At 40.5% G+C, this 20931-nt stretch overlaps 1 protein-coding gene across 11 annotated transcripts in view; it reads left to right on the forward strand.

The window, feature by feature from the left end:
- COLEC10 (collectin subfamily member 10) overlaps positions 1 to 20718 on the forward strand; it is a 449524-nt gene extending 428806 nt beyond the window's left edge. For 10 of the 11 annotated variants that reach the window (XM_060287701.2, XM_060287702.1, XM_060287704.1 and 7 more), the window contains 5 exons: positions 3844 to 3915; positions 5269 to 5340; positions 15180 to 15233; positions 16834 to 16929; positions 18808 to 20718. In XM_060287701.2, coding sequence (XP_060143684.1) covers positions 3844 to 3915; positions 5269 to 5340; positions 15180 to 15233; positions 16834 to 16929; positions 18808 to 19199 — 686 coding nt within the window. In that variant the 3' untranslated portion in view covers positions 19200 to 20718. The remainder of the gene's footprint in view (positions 1 to 3843; positions 3916 to 5268; positions 5341 to 15179; positions 15234 to 16833; positions 16930 to 18807) is intronic. The other variant, XM_060287705.1, reaches the window with a different exon arrangement.
- Positions 20719 to 20931: the final 213 nt, after the last annotated feature.

Below are 20931 nucleotides of genomic sequence, written 5' to 3' on the forward strand. Positions count from 1 at the left end.
TGAAACAAATAATTTTGTAAAACTGAAATTAGTTCATCACAGTTTATAGTTTTTCATTTAATTTTAAAATGGAAGTGGCTATTTTTAAAAGAAGGAAAGTAAGTCTAAATTGCCCTACTAATCCAATGAAATATCGCCAAGAGGGTAACAGACAACTGAGCTCCATGTGGGAGATCCTTTCCAAAGCCTGCTTCTACGCCTCTCTTCTGTTCTCATTAAAACAAGTCCCAAAGATCAAATGAAGCTGGGACCCAAGCTGAAGGCAAGGGTACACGTTGTTTACTTCATCGCTGCCAGCAGCCCTCTCACCACCAGGCTGGGATTCAGGCACACAGGTCAGAAGAAGAAGAATCCTGCTTTCACCCTCCCAGGTCTCCATCAGGAACCACCAGGGAGCAGCAGATGACTAAGTCACTCACCTGGCTACCTCCAGTTAGATACTTGCTTGAAAATGAATGGGAAAGCTCCTAAGAAGGGGGAGAGAAGAAATAATAATGGCACCAATAATTCACATTAGTGTGGTTTTATGATTCACCAAACCACGTACATGCCTGCATTTGCTTTTGCCCTTTGGTGAGCAGGGCACGCATCTTTGGTCCCGTTGTGCAGAACAGCAATCCCCAAACCCAGAAATGTTAAAACAGAAATTTGTTCCCAATCATACACCTTGTTCAGAACAAAAGCTTTGAAGGCATTTTCCCTGGTTTGAATTCTGGCTTTATTACTTACGAGCTGTGTGACCTTGGGAAGCTATTGAACCTCTCTTTGACCTCATTTTCTCATCTGTAAAATGGAGCTAAGGGGCTTCCCTGGTGGTGCAGTGGTTGAGGGTCCGCCTGCCGATGCAGGGGACACGGGTTCGTGCCCCGGTCCGGGAAGATCCCACATGCCGCGGAGCAGCTGGGCCCGTGAGCCATGGCCGCTGAGCCTGCGCTTCCGGAGCCTGTGCTCCGCAACGGGAGAGGCCACGGCAGTGAGAGGCCCGCGTACCGCAAAAAAAAAACAAAAACAAAAACAAAAAACTCTCTGAAAAAAGTATTATTTTGTCCATTGTACAAACGGGTGAAATAAGGCCCAAGGTCAAGGACCTCCCAAGGTCCCTCAGCTCATGAGTGGCAAAGCCAGGTCTGACTTATACTAAATTACCACAAGGATACAGTCCCTATGAATTAAGTCACTGAGACCTTGAGCTGGTTTCATCCTCCCCACTATCCATCTTATTTAAAAAGGAACAAGACTCACTTTCTGTATCTCCACTTTTCTCCCTGAAAAATGTGGCACAGTGCCAAGTTCTGTAAAATCCACAGTCTGCTGAGAGTCACAGAATCCTAGACTAGAAGGAACAATTACCTGCTAGTAGGGATCTGGAGAGGCAGAGACACACATATTGTTGAATCCTAGTTGTATCACTCACAAGCTCTATGACAACAGGGTAACAACTTAACCTCGGTGGGTCTCAGTTTTTCCATTCAGAAAATGGAGCAGTCATTGTTCCCACCTCCTAGAATTGCTGTGATGATCACATTAGCACAGTGCTGGCACCCAGGATAACTGCTTGATAAACATGTACTAATAACTTTAGCTAGAGAAACACCATCTAGTTCATCCAGTTCACCCCACTGGTTTGATCACACAAATCATCTGTGCATCTTTTTTGAAATCCTTCCCCAGAAGGAGATACTAGAGCTTCGAGTGTGAAGGGTTCCAATGCCTGACCAATCTCACAACCTGGAAATCTAACTGCTCCATTTAAAATATTATTTCATTTAAAATATTAACATTCTAAAAAAAATAAAAAATTAACATTCATTCTCCAAAAAAAGTAGAGAATGACTTGTTATGCTTTTTCTGGATAAATGAACAAACATCTCAACATTCTCTCTCCCAAGCTAATCTAATCTAATCCCAGGAATTTCATTTTTGTCTTACGAAGTCTGTTATCTACCACTTTCCACTGGTGATGACGAGGATGCCTTCCTGTCCTGAGATTGCTGTGGTGATAAGGCAGGTAGCTCGTCTTAATAATATTGTGTGTTGTGCTCTTTATTTTCAAAGCACATTCACATGGTTATCTTTTTTTTTTTTTTTTTTTTGCGGTACGCGGGCCTCTCACTGCCGTGGCCTCTCCCGTTGCGGAGCACAGGCTCCGGACGCGCAGGCTCAGCGGCCATGGCTCACGGGCCCAGCTGCTCCACGGCATGTGGGATCTTCCCGGACCGGGGCATGAACCCGTGTCCCCTGCATCGGCAGGCGGACTCTCAACCGCTGCGCCACCAGGGAAGCCCCACATGTTTATCTTGTTGATCGTAATACAACTGGGAGAGTTAGGGAGGGTGGGGGTTATCTCTACATTAAGGATGAGGAAACTGAAGTATAAAGGAAAGAACAACGATAGCCACCATGGCTAACCAGTTATATTCCAGGTCTTTTTTTGTTAATTTTTATTTTATATTGGAATATAGTTGATTAACAATGTTGTGTAAGTCTCAGGTGTACAGCAACGTTCCAGGTCTTTCACACATAATATCTTATTTAAACTTCTCAAGAGCCTTCTTTAGTAGGTGTTATTAGCTCAGTTTAGAGGAAAGGAAAATGAGGCTCATAAAGGGAGGTGACATAGCCGACTTTCTCCAGACACTGAACGGTAGAGCTGAGAAGCTCCAGATCTACCTCACTCCAAAGCCAGTAAGCTCAGTCACTGACTTTTGAAAATTTGCTTAACCCATCAGTGACTAAAATGGCATTAAAATCCAGGATTCCTGATTCACAGTTTGGGACACCTTTCATCAAACCACTAATTCAGTTCTTCCTGACTGGGTACGTTGCTAAAGCTAGACCCACCTATGACTAGAATAGCCACTGCTCACACAGAACTGCCTTGCAGCTGTTCCCCATTCCTAGCTAGTCTTCTGCTCTTATCTTCCAGGTCCATGCCTATGATTTGGGGGTTCTCAAGCGTGCAGTCAGAGGGTTATAAATTTATATATATGGTTACATATCTATCTATTATATATGTATACAATGTATATATATTTACATAATATATAAATATATATTTGTATTATATATTTATACATATTGTGCATAGATATTCATGTACATGGATATATATATATATATACACGCACAGGCTTCCAGAATTTGCCAGATTCTCCAGCAAGAATAAAGATTTGCCAGGCCAAACAAACTTCTCAGGGATTTGCCAATAAGTGTAATTCTTTAAATACAGATTTGGATGTGTGTTGGTTCGCAATTTTGGGAATTTCCTCGGTGAAATCTGAAACTGACCCCATACACAGAGGGCAAGGGGAGGTGAAGAAAGAGACAGGCCACTCCAGATTGGTAGGTGAGAGGTTTAATAAGCAAGGGGAGTTACAAGGCTCGTCTTGAGTGGCCTTAAGACTAGTCGATCTCTGCACTCACCCACCAGAATTTTAAAGGTTTATATAGATGCCTTAACTGGGTTCAGGCATGTATTCAGTCCAGGTGGTCTCAAGGCTGCATCCTTGAAATGGCTTGGGCTATGGGAACTGGGTGGAACATACATTCCAAGGACAGGGGAGAGGGTAAGGAGCCGCTGATTGCCAGGGTCTAGCTTGCTGGTCAACCAATGGTCACATCCTCTTGATTACCTCTTCTAACAACACGGAAGAAGTGAAAGAAAAGTGTTAACTCTTTCCCTGAGTGTCCCGTTCACATGGGCCTATAGACATAATCAAATCGAAGTTGTAAGGCCAGCACTGAGCTGAGGGATGGATTCTAACCATGTTCAGCTTTTCCTGGGGCGTCTGTGCTTATGTTACTATTTGAGCTGCTCCACTCATTCATTTTCCATTTCTAAAGGAGATGAGGGTGAAAAAGGAGATCCAGGAGAGGAGGGAAAGCATGGCAAAGTGGGACGCATGGGGCCGAAAGGTAGGTAACATGATATGACTTTGACACTTTGCTCTCTCTCTACTGGACTTGCCTTGGAAGTTACAGCTTTCATAACACCCTCCGCTCCAGAGATTCATGAGATGTGTTTCCTAGATGAATTTACTTGCCACCAGAGAGTTCCTATGAGATTGCCTGTCGACAAGACTCGAACACATTTCTCAAGCTTCATCCTTAGGGCTGGTGGGAGAGGAACACCCTGGGAGCCCTGGAGAATTGCAGTGTCTGGGAATATCTAAGAAACTCTGAGTTTTAGAAACACAGCCATGTTCACCGCTGTGTCTCCCCTCAGGTGCCGTGCTAAGCACCTCTGGCTGGCTGGCTTAGTGTGTGAGGGGGAAGAAAAGCAAGAGCAGAAACAGCTGTCTGATCCATTGATTTACTCACTTTTCTCCAAGATCTCTTGGCAAATGGTGGGGTATATACGGGAAGAACAGGAGAAAAGAAAATGAGAATATAACACACAGGCTCTTAGGGAATGGTTTTACTCACAAGCCAAGACTCAGTCTCGCCAGAATACAGCTTCTGGATTGTGACGTGTCAGCGCGTGTCTTCCAAGCACTAGAACTATTCCTTGCCACCTGCTGCAAGGTGGTGGCCCTAGACCACTGATTTTAAAATCTTCAGTAAGCTAAAGAGAGAAAAAGACTCATAGGATTTTGAGACTTCAATTTGAGAAATGCTGATTTAAACTCTTCTTATTGTATAAATATGTACAATCAACTGCAAAATTATTCTCACAACTAGATAGCTTTACAACTGGTAAATATTTTTTAGATAATCATGGATTAAAAATGCAAATTAGTAACAATTTTGTAGGCACTCAGGAACCCCTGATTACATTTTTTTGGATGAAAACTTGGTGGGACAATCTCTGATGTCTCTTTAATCACTAGGTTTTATGATTGTATGTTCCCTCCCCTTTGAAAAAATGGCTAAGCTAGTCCAATTTGTTTTAAAGTAGCGAGGAAATAGAATCCCAGACTGAAGCCAAAGTGGATCTCAGGAGGAACAGAATTAGAAAAAACTGCAAGAATTTTTTCACTCAGCTCCTTACCTGACCTTTAGATTAAACATCCTCTGCTGTAGTTCTTTAGAAATATTGCATTTTAATATCATCAGGCCCAGGACTGTCACACTCACCCACATTTTAATTTTAATACGTACATTATAATGCTATTAAAATAGTTAATATAGCACAGGATGTATATAATATACCACAGATAGAAGAATGCACTTTTCAGTATTTCCTTCAAGTGAATATCATATACTAGGCACATCATTAAAGGGAAGATAAAACCTTAGGATATAAAGATGACATGCCTTGCTTTTCAGGAATTAAAGGAGAACTGGGTGATGTAGGAGACCAAGGCAATATTGGCAAGACCGGGCCCATTGGCAAGAAGGGTAAGCTATATTTTACTATTCTCCAGTAGCAATTTAAAGCCAATTGAACCTACCCTCGATATATGTTGAAATGTTCTGTACCATGAAAAATGAGCCCTTTCCTTTCTTTTAAAACACGAGTTTTCTCTTCCCTCCTATCTTGGCAGTTTCTTTCCTACGTAAGCAACGTGTCTTTGAAAAAAGGCCTTGAGCAAACTTCAACTGAAATTCAGGGACAGATTCAAACATAAAGTTCAGTTAGTCTCTCCCCAGAACTCTCTCCTGGGATCTACTGGTTATAATCCTTTATGCAATTAAAATGGGTGTCATGACCATGAAGCGCACTCAGTTGCAGAAAACAATTATTCATAAAACTCAATGTAGCTGAGGACAGTATAATATTCCTTTTTAATCTGAGTGGAATAATAATAAGTCTGTGTCTGAGATCTACTAACAGGATAGGAATTTGAGGTGCGTGTATATACATCCTTTTGTTTTCAGTCATATCCTGATCCTGCATGTTCCTGCTTCCATGTTATAAAACACAGGTAACCTCCCCTTTATTACCTAAGCACCCTATCCCATCGTCTTCTCCAAAAGCACCACAACGGTAGCAGGTTCTTTTTTTTAATAGATCTTTACTGGAGTGTAATTGCTTCACAATACTGTGTTAGTTTCTGTTGTACACCAAAGTGAATCAGCCATGTGCATACATATGTCCCCATATCCCCTCCCTCTTGAGCCTCCCTCCCACCCTCCCTTATTGCTTCTGATAGTCAGCAGTTCATACAGACATCGTTCTGTTGGTTTGAAGTTACAAAGCGATCTCCTTTAACCTGGATACACAATTGATTTGAGCATAGGAGAACGGGCTCAAGTGCGGATGATTTGCATCACAGGGGCATTTTAAGCAGACACTTGCTGCGCTGGAGCTCACCACAGAAGTAGTGGGAGGTGGCTACGAAAGTATGACCTAAGTACAGTATTTACTCCAGTTAATTTTGTGCAGTTATGATCTAATACTACATCTTTACATTTGCTTACGTTTCTCGCAACTGGGAATGGCACCATGTATGGTCTGTAGTCACGTCTGTAAGTTTTGATAAATTTTAACGTTTTATAATCAGTTTGTGTATATTTTATGGTGTAAATGACAAAATAGACTAGTATCTACATATATTTTATACATTCATGACATACCTAAATTTTTCTTAATTTTTTTCAGTACTTCTAGGCTACGTGGTTTATCTGTTTTTTCAAATTGTTGAAAATCTCCCAAAACTTCCCCAATATATTTATCTTAAAACTTTGCACATAAGTGAACCCGCACATTTCAAACCCGTGTTGTTCAAGGGTCAACTGTATAACGCTGAATGACCACAGGACTACTATAGGAGCCATGTCAGAGAGTAAAGCCAGATTGGTATGAAAAAGAACTGACCGGGCTTCCCTGGTGGCGCAGTGGTTGAGAGTCCACCTGCCGATGCAGGGGACACGGGTTCGCGCCCCGGTCCGGGAAGATCCCACATGCAGCGGAGCGGCTGGGCCCGTGAGCCATTGCCGCTGAGCCTGCGCGTCCGGAGCCTGTGCTCCGCAACAGGAGAGGCCACAACAGTGAGAGGCCCGTGTACAGCAAAAAAAAAAAAAAAAAAAAGAGAAAAAGAACTGACCGAGATCTTGAAGAATAGTAACATGTTTATGGAAACGGGGATAAAGCATTTGAGGAAGATGCAAGAGATTCTTGTGCAAAGGTGCAGAGTGGGGAAACTCAGTGCTATGGGTAATAGAATTCTGCAGCCTTGATGTCCCCTCCAGCCTTCCATATGTGCTTTAGCAGCTGCGTAATTAAGCCAGCAGTGGCCAGCAGTGTGTTCTCCTGGGCAGGTTGATGGATGGCAGGCTGAGCTGAGGCTGTGGCCCCTCTCCTCTCATTCTGTGGCTTGGAACACCCTCCAGCTCATTCCTTTGAGAAACTTCCTTCGACCTGCATTTGAGGGCAGAAATAGAAGGCAGTACCACTGAAAAGAAGTTATTATGGTTCCTTTTGATCCAGTGGCTTATATCCACCGTATAGTGTATATTCACGTGAAGTTGAAGACCTCGTAGCTGAAGAAGAGCTACATGGACCCCTCATGGTTCATGGTCCTGCTGTAGGATGTACCTGTGGTGGTGCTGATGAAGTTTTGGCTGCAGAGCCCCGCACTTGTTTGGGTTTTTCCCAAGCCGCCAAGAGGAGCCTCAGCGATGGGTTCACGTGGCCACAAGTCTTGGTGGAATTTGTAAAGTAAACTTAACTCATCAAAATGGTGCCTCTCAACATTTTAAAAAACCAATGCCTTGCCAGCAAGCCTTTTGAGACATATTGCCCCCTTAATGAGCTGTTCAGACATATTTTTCCTTCTTGCCCACCCCTCCGTGAAATTTTAACACCACCCATGGACTATATATTATGTAGTTTGTGTGTATTTATACTTTATATATTAAAAAAGAGTAAGATTTTTTCACCCCCCCACTGCACTGACTTTTGCATCGATGAGGTGGTACTGTCCCCACTGGAATGCGTGGATTAAGGGTACTGTCTCCTTTTGCTGTTTCCCAAACACGCCAAGGTGCCTTCTTCTGCCCTCTGCCTTTGCTCAGACAGTTTCCTACCCCTACACACCTCTTCGTCCATCACTGTGTGTCAAAATGCCACTTATTCTTCAAGACCATGAAGACTAGGCTTCTTTATAAAGCTTTTCCTGAACCCTTCCTTTGTGCTCTCAACCTGAGTTTGAACATCTATTAAGGTGTGAACATCTTCCATCATGGATTACTTGGGCTGCCATACAGCAGGATATTTGAACTCTTGAGGTTTGAAATCGGAATGATTGGGTTTCAATCCTGACTCAGTGTCTTTCTTGCCGTGTGACCTTGTATACATTTCTTAACCTATCTGTGCTTCAGTTCCCTCATGGACAAAATAAAGACAATAACAGCCTTAAAAAAAAAAGAGAGAGAGAAAGAGAGAGCACTATCTCCTGCACCAACTTCCCTCCAACATACTTCTCCTTGTATAAGTTTTTGGAGTGGATACAAGTATTTTGGGAGCTAGCTAAGAAGAACTTGAGTGGGGGAAATATTTTGTTTGGACTTAATGAGATATATCTGTGTAGTTTGCAGTTATTTCCATGTACAGTTAAATTCTTGCTAACAGTTCCAAAGTAGGAATAACTTCCAAGAATACTCCTACCACCGACTGTGCAGATCTATCCAAAGTCATAATGAAAAAGTGCAGGGGTAGAAGTCAGATCATCATAAGAATGTGTCCGGGGCACCCAGCCCAAGAAATGTGTCGATTGTGCAAAAGAAACAAGGCTTGAAATGTACCAGGCTAGAGTTAATCTGTGGAAACATTTTTCAAATCTAACAGCTCAGATATGAACAAGACTTTACAGAGGTATTCTCAAAGCTGACAATATTCTTAATTTACATAACCATCAATAACAAGTTGTGAAGGTGAAAGTAACTTCTTACGTTATTAATAATAAAAATTAAATTCAGATTTCTGCTACGGGCCATGAGAGAGTCACCTGCATTAATCCTTCTGCTAAGCATGACTAGTTGAGTCAAAAAATAAATAAAACCATGTCTGAAGGCATGAGAGGGCAACCAAACTGAAAAAGACTTTAGGGGAGCCACGCTAAGGTAAGCTCTACATCCTGTGCTAATTTTCCACATTTACCAATTCATACTTGAGGCAGCATTAAGAGACCAAGAGGCTTGAGCAGAAAGCTGCTCAAACTGAATTGGGAATTCAGGGCCTGCCAGAGATGAGTAGCCCAGGAAATGCCACTCTTTTTCTCATTTCAAAAACAAACATTTCCAGTTAGAATTCCAGGAATTCTGAAAAAACATTTCATTAAACATAGGCCCATTCGTGTTAAGAAAAATGTAACAAACTGGAAATAGAGGGAAACATTTAATATGAAAAGAATGTCAACAACAACAGAAACCTATTTAAAAATCATAGTTGGTAGCGAAATATTGAACACTTCTCTCCTGATTTTGGAAATGAGATGAGCATAGCCTTCATCACCAAGTCTAATCAGCAATTATACTCGAATAAAGATGTTAGAAAAGAAAAAAACATTATATTATACAAGAGGTGCCAGCCAGAGGAAAAATGCAAGAACAAGAGATAAGAATCATAATAACTGGAAATGAAGAAGAGGGTGATTATTTCCTGACGGCATGATAACATACCCAGAAAATACAAAAGAATCTACAGATTAGCTATTTGTATTAAGTTTTTTAGACAGCTTAACTTCTAAAAATCAATTTTGTTTCTAAATACTAGAAACAATTTTAAAAACTGAAATTAAAAAGATTCCATTTATTGTAGCATCAAAATGGTCAAGTATCTAGGAATAAATCCAACAAAAGGTGCATAAGCTCTCTACGACAAACACCACATGTTGATAATGAGAGAAATTAAAGAATATCTAAGGAGATGGAGGTAAAGCTACATTCATAGATTGGTTGACTCAGTATTGTTAAGATGATCAATATTAATAAGATGATCCTCAAATTGATCAATAGATTCAGTGCTATTTCAGTTAACATCCCAGAAGTAGTTCTCTTGGAATAAGATAAGCCAATTCAAAATTTATAGGGAAATGAAAAGGACCATGAATTCCCAAAGACCATCTTGAAAAATAAAAACAAAAGTGAAAGATTTAAATTACTGCATTTAAATATTTATTATAAAGTTAAACAATTAAGATAGTATTGATTTAGTGCAGAGACAAATAGACCAATGGAAATGAATACAGCATGCAGAAACAGACCCCAAACTTGAATTATGCAAAGATGATATTTTTTTTGAAATGGGAAATGATGCACCTATCAATAGGTCAATGGATGTATATGAATGCAGCCAAACATATGCAGCACATAATATATGAAAAAAAAGAATTATAGAAATACAAAATTCTTTTATTAAAGTTTTATGATTTTTAGTGAATTTTGTAATGTGGTAATTGGCTACTTTTAAAATTTAGTGACTTAGTTTTCTTATAACAAGGATTCATTTTTATAAGTACTTTGTCATTTGTAATTTAGTATTTTTTTTAAAGAAGTCTCCTCAAATTGTGTAAGCTTCAGATAAAAATACATCATGAATCTGCTTCTGGCTCTATCTGCTTCATTTAACAAATGGTTAAAGGGAGGGAGAGGTGTAGCCAGAGTGTGGGATGTTGGACTTCAAGATTTCTGAGATGTGACCAAGTTATATAAGGTTAAAATCTCAAGTATTGCCCTAGAGATGAGCAGAAGTAGAGTGGGAGGCTAAGTCATTGCCATGAACACGTCCAGAATTCAAGGCCTTCATTAATTATTCTAGATGTTGCACATTCCTAGATTTAGATGTGCCAAATCTAGATGAGGCTCCAACCAGGAGGGTTGAAGTTCATGATCTTGAGCCTGGTCTTAATCCTGTCATAGAATAAGACTAGGTAACTTTGGAAGGAAGGGTGGTAGACGACGAGTCAAGGGGTAGGATCAAAAGTTTTCGTATGATTTTCTGAGCCTTAAAATGCATGAACTTCCAAAAATTGGAGAAGTAACAGTCTGGAACGGATAGTGTTAACTAACCTTATCCTCTTCAGGCAATTCCTTATTCAAACTCAGTTGCCTATACATCTAGTGCACACCTCCATCACTTTATTGTCGTCATGGCTTGTTAGGTTGTCTGTTTCATCCAATACACTGTGGATTTCTGGAGGAAACAAATGAACAAAAGCTATATCAGGTCTCTTTGTTTAAAGTGTATGTGAGGATGCTGCTTTTTAACCATCTTATTCTAATGTCTACTATACAGTAGAAACTTTCTAAATGTTCGTTGCATTAAGGATGAAAAAATAAATGATATACATTATTTCCTATGATGTGACCTTCTTTTCTACTCTTTATTTCTAAGTACCACTTTCCCTTAACATCAGTTTTCACCATTGGTTAAGATTTTTTACTCCTCCAGAGCTATGTCATGTCCTGGAATTTCAAAAAAAAAAAAAAAAAAAAATGGAGGTTCATTGCTCTGGCTCACCTGGATTAATTTCATTTTTAATCTGAACTTTGAAATTTATTGTTCTCATTTTGTCATTGGTCCTTCTAAATGACTCATTGGTCCTTTTTCACTGACTCAGATTAATCTCAGCTTTCTGGGCTGACCTTAATGTTGTCACTTGAATGGATAAGGTAGCTTTCTGGATGTCAATATTTCATTTCAGGAATAGGAAAGGATGATTTAGTATAGGTAAATTCAATCTCATGACAAAATAGATGCTTTTACTTAAGGTTAATAATCTTTTTTACAGTGAAAGTATTATGGTGCTTGTTTGTTTAAATGCAACATCTAATTCTTCAACATTAAGACAGTTAATACAGAGGTGTTCTCACTTATGGGTCAAAAATAAATTTTTGCGTATGCTTTAAACCAGATTTCGTTTTGGGGAAGTAGACACTATGAGCTCACATTCACCATGAATTGGCTAAGTATTTGGCATGCTTTCCTTTACCATAACTCTGATTTAGGGGGCAGAAGCTAACCCTGGTTGAACATCCTCTGGGCGTCAAGCACAGACCTAATCCCATGATAACATTATCTAATTTATCCTTCTTAATGATCTTATGACTTAAGGTACCACTATTCCACTTTAAAAATGAAAGAAATGGAGGCTTAAAGGAATTAAGTAACCTGTCCATGTTTAGCTATTAAATGGCATAGTCAAGATTCAAGCCCTGGTTTTTCAGACTTCCATGGTCTTTCATTCCACCACACTCCATTGACTTTCCCATCTGTTAAAAAACAGGAAAGGAATTCATGTCAAAATACTGGAAAGTAGGGCTTCCCTGGTGGCGCAGTGGTTGAGAGTCCGCCTGCCGATGCAGGGGACACGGGTTCGTGCCCCGGTCCGGGAAGATCCCACATGCCGCGGAGCGGCTGGGCCCGTGAGCCATGGCCGCTGAGCCTGCGCGTCCGGAGCCTGTGCTCCGCAACAGGAGAGGCCACAACAGTGAGAGGCTCGCGTACCGGAAAAAAAAAAAAAATACTGGAAAGTAGTCACAGTGCTTACATCTTCTCAGAAAAAAAAAAAAAAAATCCATGCATCAATTCAAGTATCTATTTCCCACATTAAGATCCAGTTAAAGGCTACTGCTTCAATGAATCTTGCCCTACTCTGATCCACAGCCGTCTTTACCTTCTCTGAAAACCTACCAGGCAATTCCTTTATTTCATTCTGTTTGTAGACAATGGTGCTAATGTCTCATCTCCTTGGTCTCTTATGTGCACTTTGTTTTCCTTAAAAACCTATTTTTTTGGCCGTGCTGCGCGGCTTGCAGGATCTTCGTTCCCTGACAAGGGATTGAACCCGTACCCTCGGCAGTGAAAGAGTCCCAGCCACTGGACGGCCAGGGAAGTCCCCCAAAACCTATCATTTTCTAAAGCAAATACTCTATGTATGCTTTTTTTTTTTTAATATTCATTATTGGGCTTAGACCAGAACTAGGGTCATAGCAGAACTAGAATCAATTTTCAACCTATGTTGAATTGAAAGGATTCACATATAAAGAAAATAAACGATTTTTAATTAAAATATTAAGCCATATTCATATGAACCTTCAAGTCCATATTGCTTTTGGTGATGATAGGACTGATATTCCTTTCAACTTTTTGTAACGTTTTTTGAAAACTTGGCTTCCCTTCATTAAGTCATTGGTTAAGTTATTTGAAAAGCACCATGAATTGGGGAGTCAGAAGTGGTTGGGTTTCAATACCAGCACTGCTGTTGAATGGCTGGACGTCCTTGAGCAATTTATTTTGCTTCTCTGATCTTCAGTATCTTCAGTTGTAGAATAAATATAATGATAGTACCTAGCTCATTGGATTTAATATGATAATACCTAGAAAGTGTCTAACTTGACAAATGATTGGCACTCAGCTAGTATATATTCCTTTTCTTCCATTAACATACTCTCAAAATCTAGTCTTATCTTTTCCAATTTACATATAAGGGAAATGAGGAGTTTGCAGGACACAACTTAGGTGTGTCCAGATCAATCTTCCTCATCAGGGTGCTCGGCATATGTTTATGCTTCATTCCCAACTGTACCTCTGCTGTACCTTGTTTCCTATGTTGCTCCTACCTTCACCTGCTGAAGCTCCAATGCCATCTCTTCAGGAGAGCCTTCCTTCATTCTTCCAGCTGGGGCACTACCTCTTCCAACTCCCTTCTGCATTGGACAGAGTATGTTATCTCTGTTCATGGTCTTTCTTATAATATTTATCACATTCCATTGTCATAGATTTCCCCATTGTTTCATTTCATCCAAGTACAAGTTCTGAGGCATTCCCCAGCATACTTAAACTACATTTGGGGTTTCAAGGACTCCCCTCCTTTTGTCTGGGGAGCTCTGGCATCACTGTAAAGAAAAGTGTCCACATGGGTCAATTTGGAAAGGCTCAGCAAATCCTGGGGGCCCTGGCAGGCATGCCTTTCTGCATGATCAGTGGCCAATATGTACGGGACTCAATGAAAAGCAGTCAGCAGACAGTGACGAAAGAATGGCTAGTTGGCAGGCAACATGGGGAACCTTTTGGGTTTTAGAGTGGCTCCCAGGTTTTCCCTTTTGCTGGGAAAGGAAGGGGTTAGGCAGAACCTCAATGCTGACCCCATTGCCCCTTACATTGCCCCCTCGGTCATATACCCAATTCCTGGCCACATCATTATCCTACAAGAGTAAGCCTCATATTCTTCTCTAGCCTGGATGACCTTCATCCTGTATTCATCCCCCTGAATTCTTTCTTATTCTTTTTCCAGATCACTGTTGAAGCATAAACTCTGTTTTACTTCTATCAGGGTCTTCTCTTTGGAGAAGAGTACTTCAGGGCCCAAAGCTTCAGGCAAACACTTCCTCTTATAAATCAAAAGTTTTGCTTTCAATTATTGTGCCTGATGTGGGCTTCAAGAGCTTATTCTGAAGTTGAAAAAATTCAACCTTTTTTCCTCTCTGCTTTAATAATTCTGATTCTCTGAAAACTGTTTTGTGGATGTCTCTGACTGAATAAGAAAAGGGTCAAATACAAAAAAGAGCAGAGAGGAAAATGATCAAGGTTGATATGTCAGTATAATATTTTTGACACAACTTTAAAATATGGATATTTGCATATATCACATCTCTTCCAAAAAGCATAAACTCTTTCAAGCCAGATGTTTAATCTTGTCTCTCTTTATACCCTTTCAAAGTACCAAGCAAGTCTTTTGTCTTGCATAGAGTAAGTAAATAGTAAGTATTTGTTGAATTAAATTGAAAAAGCACGATACATGTTTTTGAAAATCCAAGGGCAGAGGCACATGGAAGAACTTGGGGGCATAATAAATACACAGACACTGTGTAGTGCTAATCAGTTGATCCAGATGTGTAAAACAATGGCACTTCTTAAATTAAAAACATGCAGAATATTGTCTTAGCTTTGCCCAGAAGGCCACATTATAAAAACATGTTAGTAAGATCAGTGACACAAACTTAAACGTTTATACATCCAACTGGAATTCTACATTCCATCTAATTAAATTATGACTTGTTTGATTTGTTGTACCTGTAGAGCCAACTCAAAATCAAATTATTTTTATAAAACCAAGGAATATTTGTTGGAGATATTGCAATGAATTTTAAAACCTCTTTCCTGTTGTTTTAGGTGTATAAGATATTGTCTGCCTGAAATAATTCTATTTCATTAGATTTTATGCGTTCTATTCTATTCATCAATAACACTGTTTTATTTAGTTGTTCTTTTCATGGCTATTGTTTTTCTTCAGGTGACAAAGGGGAAAAGGGTTTGCCTGGGATACCTGGAGGAAAAGGCAAAGCAGGTATAATATACTTAGTTTTTCTTCTTAATTTTTAGCATCATTCCAAATCTATTCATCTTAAAAATGAATATAGTTTATAGAAAAACAATAGTCTTTTCAGTGGGATTAACCTCATTTTCCTTGGGCCAGAAGCAAGAGAAGAATGAAAATTTCCTCTGTATCTGCTGGTGACTTTCCAAGCCTCTGGGGAAGGGGAGGATGGTGATTCCACCCCTCCCATGCTTACCATGAGGCAGCAAACCCAGCACATCAGGAAGCAGCCCTCATTCTCCGAGACCAGGAGGAAAATCCACGAGGGCCACAACAATTGGACCAGCACGTCTTACATTCCACCAATATCTCAGCCAAATACTGGCCAAGCAGTTTGCCAGCAGCAGACTGGCCTGATCCAGTGAGGCCCTGTGGTTACAGGACATGCCTCAGTGGCTGGGGAGTTTCTCCCTGATACTGAAAGAGAGGTCTATTTCCAGCGCTTGATGCAAGGAAAAAAGTAGCTTGTTCTTGGTGAGCTTCAATTATTTCTCTCCGTACAGGTGTAGTGCGGACTAATTCTAAGAGCTCTTTTAATGTCCTTATATTTAACTGTGAATGTGGATAAATAAAGCCACAGATATTTTTTTTTCCTTTGGCTAATAGAATTCATTTTGCTTTTCAACAACCAAAGAAACAAAGCAAATGGAAATGTTGACATGAAGCAGCCATTAAATAGGAAAAGGGAATCATTTGAATTTTTTTTAACTTTTTATTTTATATTGGAATATAGTTGATTAACAATGCGTTAGTTTCAGGTGTGCAGCAGAGTGATTCAGTTATACATATACACGTGTCTATTCTTTTTCACATTCTTTTCCCATTTAATTGTTACATAATATTGAGCAGAGTTCCCTGTGCTATACAGCAGGCCCTTATTGGTTATCTGGGAATCATTTGAATTTTACATCGTTTTCCTTACAATTCTTTCTCTGCCACATTACCAGTAGGTAATTGAAAAGGTAAATGAGCAAAGGGGAATTAATGGCAGAAGTTAAAATCATAGTTAATCCACAAATGGAACAACTGACTCTTGAAATTGTAAGATAGATCTATTCACAAGATTTAAACTTAGTCCTTGAAACATTAAGCTATACTCCAAATGGATAATCAGAATTAACATTTATTTCATCGTGAAAGTTTTCTCCTGTCTTGGCAGAGTTGTGTGAGCCAGTGAACAATGCAGTAACAGAAGAGAAGACTGGCTAGAAATATGTATTTTAAAAGCTGTAAAGATTTTATTCTGAGACTGGTATGTTCTGTGTTCAACAAAATGCCAAATGGTCCACAATATGTGTACAGTGCTTAGTCATATTGACAGTTCTTTTAAAAAATCTCGTTTAGAACTGTGTTTTAAGTAATTTAAAATATTTAAAAAGATATTTTCTGAGTTCCTAAAGACAAGGTATATCAGAAACCCTGTATTAAATAAAAGACGAAAAGCATAGCCGTTCACAGAGAGACGTAGCCAGACCTGAAGAAGACAGTAAATATTGGGAAGAGAGCAATTGCTCTTTTCAACCAGTCTGCTTGTGCTTCAACATGAATTCACAGCTTTGTCATTTAAAAGGGACTGTCTGTGATTGCGGAAGATACCGAAAAGTTGTTGGACAACTGGATATCAGTGTGGCTCGCCTCAAGACATCGATGAAGTTTGTCAAGAATGGTGAGTCTCTTCTATTGCTTTGTACTATTTATCCGTGGATTTATCTCTTTCAACACTGCAATTCCAACATCCCTAGCAGGAAATAACTTTGGGCAAAGGCCTACTGAGATAGTGTCAACAGTTTAAAGGTCTCTCAAAATCCTAATTATCCACTCACTCTAGGACACTTCAGGTCCACTTCCTGTGGACATGCATATGTGCGTTCCTATGGGTAGAAACGGGTGCTTTAGTGAGAGAGGGGAATGAAGAAGAGGCAGAGTTTGGCTAGCTGGGCCTTAAGAAAAAAAAGGCCCAGCTTTCAAACAGCCAGCATCTCAGAAGATAAAAGTAATAATAAAAACAACAGCTACTTTCTTGAGTACTTGGAATAATAATAATTTTTATGATTAGACCAAAGCTTAGAGAGATTACCTTACCCATAGATACAAGCTAAATGAACAGTGGAGCACGGATCTGAACACAGGTTTCATGACTCCTCTACCCTCAGTGCAAATCAATAGGAACATTATGCATTTCTCTAAATTGTGCAATTTTCCATATCAGTCATTTTTTTTCCCTTGTATTTCCCTATTAAAGTTCTCAATAAAGCCCTTAAAGTGGGGCTTATGTGCCCTCTCCTGAGACAGTATGAACGAGGGAACTCATTCATACTGTCTCATTCATACTGTTACAGTTGGTTTCACTTTGTTGTACTTTTATTTATTATAATCCAGCCATATTTATTGTACAATACTGGAGGCACACAGTTGCCATCTTGTGTCCATTCTCGTCTTGTAATACTAAAGGCATAGGAAATGTTTGATATGAACTAACCCTCAGTTATAACTCTGGTTATAACCTATACAGAAGATGCCGCATCTGACATGACTTGGACGTTAATGAATAAACCAGACCCCAGAGGTTCAACATAGCGCAATAGTCCTTAACATTTGAGTGCTCATAGATTTATTTGTAAATTTTAACTTATAGACCCTAAAAAGATGTATGTAGATGCCCCCATAGGCCAAAACGTACATAGCATATTATGAGCTTGGGATGATTCTGAGTCCCCAGTTCTGTCCTGAATCTTACTCAGAAGCTCAGTCTACTTATGTACCTGGAGTGAAGTATAGACCATCTATCTCAATTGATGTATATGTTCACAATCTAGGAATCTGGCCCATAGGGACAAACTTCTGTATTATTTCCATATCAGTCCAATAGGCCTTTACCACCCCCTAACGCTGTTCCAGGCACTGAGGCTACAGAGTGGCAAAGACATGGTCACTGGCCTCAAGATGCTCACAGTTCAGTAGAAGAGACACACAAACAATTAGACTAGAATGTGTCAAGTGCTGTGAAGTGAAAGGGACAATGGAAACATAGGGGAGAATGCACAGGAGTGCTCACGTCTGTCCAGGAGCATTGAAAAGGCTCTTATAGGAGAGAACACTTCCACTAAGATCTAAAGGATGGGTAGGAATTTGCCGGATAAAGCAGTAAGAAGACCTTCCAGGCATGAAAGGTACGGAAGTGGAAGAGAGAAGGTCATGCTCACGGAACGGTAAGTGTGGCAAAAGCATAAACTAGGAGGGGAAAAATTGTCTGAGATGAGCTGAGTGACAGTTCATATAACACATCTTTGTCAAAATAGCTCTCTGCTTCACATTGTGAGGGAAGTGAAGGAGAAAAAGACAAGGGAGGACCAATGACAGGAGTTTTTTCCCCATTTGACAGCTAGAAAGGTGGAGAAAATATTGAACCAGTGCCCACCTCATGATAGGGTCTTGGAAAAGAATTTTAAACGTTGAATAAATGAATTTAAGTTAGCAATATTTTATACTTAGCGTTTCTCTTTTTGACACATATAATCACATTCTTCTTTTCCTTGCTGCAAAGTCATAGCAGGGATTAGGGAAACCGAAGAGAAATTCTACTACATCGTTCAGGAGGAGAAGAACTACAGGGAATCCCTGTCCCACTGCCGGATCCGGGGTGGAATGCTCGCCATGCCAAAGGATGAAGCTGCCAACATGCTTCTGGCAGACTACGTCTCCAAGAGTGGCTTCTTCCGGGTGTTCATTGGGGTGAATGACCTTGAGAGAGAGGGCCAGTATGTGTTCACCGACAACACTCCACTGCAGAACTACAGCAACTGGAAGGAGGGTGAGCCCAGCGACCCCTACGGCCACGAGGACTGTGTGGAAATGCTGAGTTCAGGCAGGTGGAATGACACAGAGTGCCATCTTACCATGTACTTTGTCTGTGAGTTTGTCAAGAAGAAAAAGTAACTTCCCTCCTGCTGCACATTTGTCATTTCCCTGTGACTACCATGACAGTTATTTTTATCCATCTTTCCTGTCTAATTACACTAAATTCATTCTGACTCAAGGCAAGTGAGAAATGCTAGACTGAGGTTTGGAATCTCCATCGCCATGCTCGTCCATGACGATTTTGAACATTTTCATACACGGTATGTTACTGAGCCATAAGCTCACCAGGTTATGGGTCCCAAGAGAGAGCTTGAATTACTAGTTGTGCAGGAGGTGGCTGTCTATGTCTCCAATGAAGTTCTCACTTGGCATTTGCTCTGCCGTCTCTCCCTAGAGCCGTAAACCACTGTCTATCTGGCCCAGTGGATCATCGGATAGTTGGTTGGGGATGATTAGGCGCCAAGCCAGACATATGAGAGGCTCTTCTCTTAGGAATGTCAAGGTATTATCTGTCTTTGAACCCAAGATCCCCAATTCTTTGACCAGTCACCCACCATGGCCATAGCCACCCATGCAAGGTCCTCTTCTTTGCATACCCTCAGAAATACTTCAACTCTAAGCCTTTATATGAGGAACTTCTAGCCTAGTGCCCTGTTCCAGACCATATGGAATCATCCAGATAACTTCTGTTCTTCTGGTTGACGGCCTTCACTGAAGTATACCCAGCCTTGGCCCCCTTTCTGTAGGCCCACAGGTAAATTCCAGGCCTCCATATATTAACCCTGTGATCTGAGGAAAAGGGAGGTCTAGAAATTGAAAAGAAAAAAAAGAAAAGGCTAGCTCCCACACAATGTTATTTATAATCCTCCTGCTAAATTGCCCCCTTTATTAATATGGCTCCATGTTTCCTCATCTTATGTTTATCCATAGCAACTTTTCTCCCTTTTGGCATGGAGAATGAAGGAAAGGGTTTGTGAAGCCTTCAGAAAACTCTAGAAGCTTCAGGGTGCTACCAACACCAAGTCTCTAAGACCCTTGTCTGCCTCTACTAATATATCATGCATGGTGACATTTTGTGGGAGGCCCTTTATTCTCTGCAACTGTATGTTGTAAAAATCTCACATCAGTGATGCCTTCAAGTACTTTCAAGTACATCACAAGAATGTGTCAAGTGTGGAGCTTGGAACGTGCCTGAGGCTCACATTTACTAAGCTGGTAAAATTCTACTTTGAACTGCAGATCAAACCTCAAAGCAGCTCTAAATTGAAATTTTAAAATAAAAGTTCAACAAAACCCTAGATTATCCCCTTATAAACTGATGCTCCAGTTATAGTTTGTGACATATAATTAGACGTTTAAAATGCTGGCAAAACAGTTAATGAGGGGCTTCCCTGGTGGCGCAGTGGTTGAGAATCTGCCTGCTAATGCAGGGGACACGGGTTCGAGCCCTAGTCTGGGAAGATCCCACATGCCTCGGAGTGGCTGGGCCCGTGAGCCATGGCCGCTGAGCCTGCACGTCCGGAGCCTATGCTCCGCAACGGGAGAGGCCACAACAGTCAGAGGCCCACGTACCGCAAAAAAAAAAAAAAATTACAAAGCAGGACACCATATCAAATCCAGTATCCTGGGGTAGAATGCCAGCCAAGAGCTTGAGGAACAAGAATCTAGAAGCACTTAGAGGAAAAGAAAGGGATTAGAAAAGAGGAGAGAGGGAGCAGACAGTAAACATTGCCTATGGGCAGCTCACACCGGGATCCATGTTCTGATTTGTTCTAAGCCCCCCAAGTATGAATATTAACTGTGTGTACCG

This window comes from Globicephala melas, chromosome 17, assembly GCF_963455315.2.
Source record: "Globicephala melas chromosome 17, mGloMel1.2, whole genome shotgun sequence".
NCBI classification, from domain to species: domain Eukaryota; kingdom Metazoa; phylum Chordata; class Mammalia; order Artiodactyla; family Delphinidae; genus Globicephala; species Globicephala melas.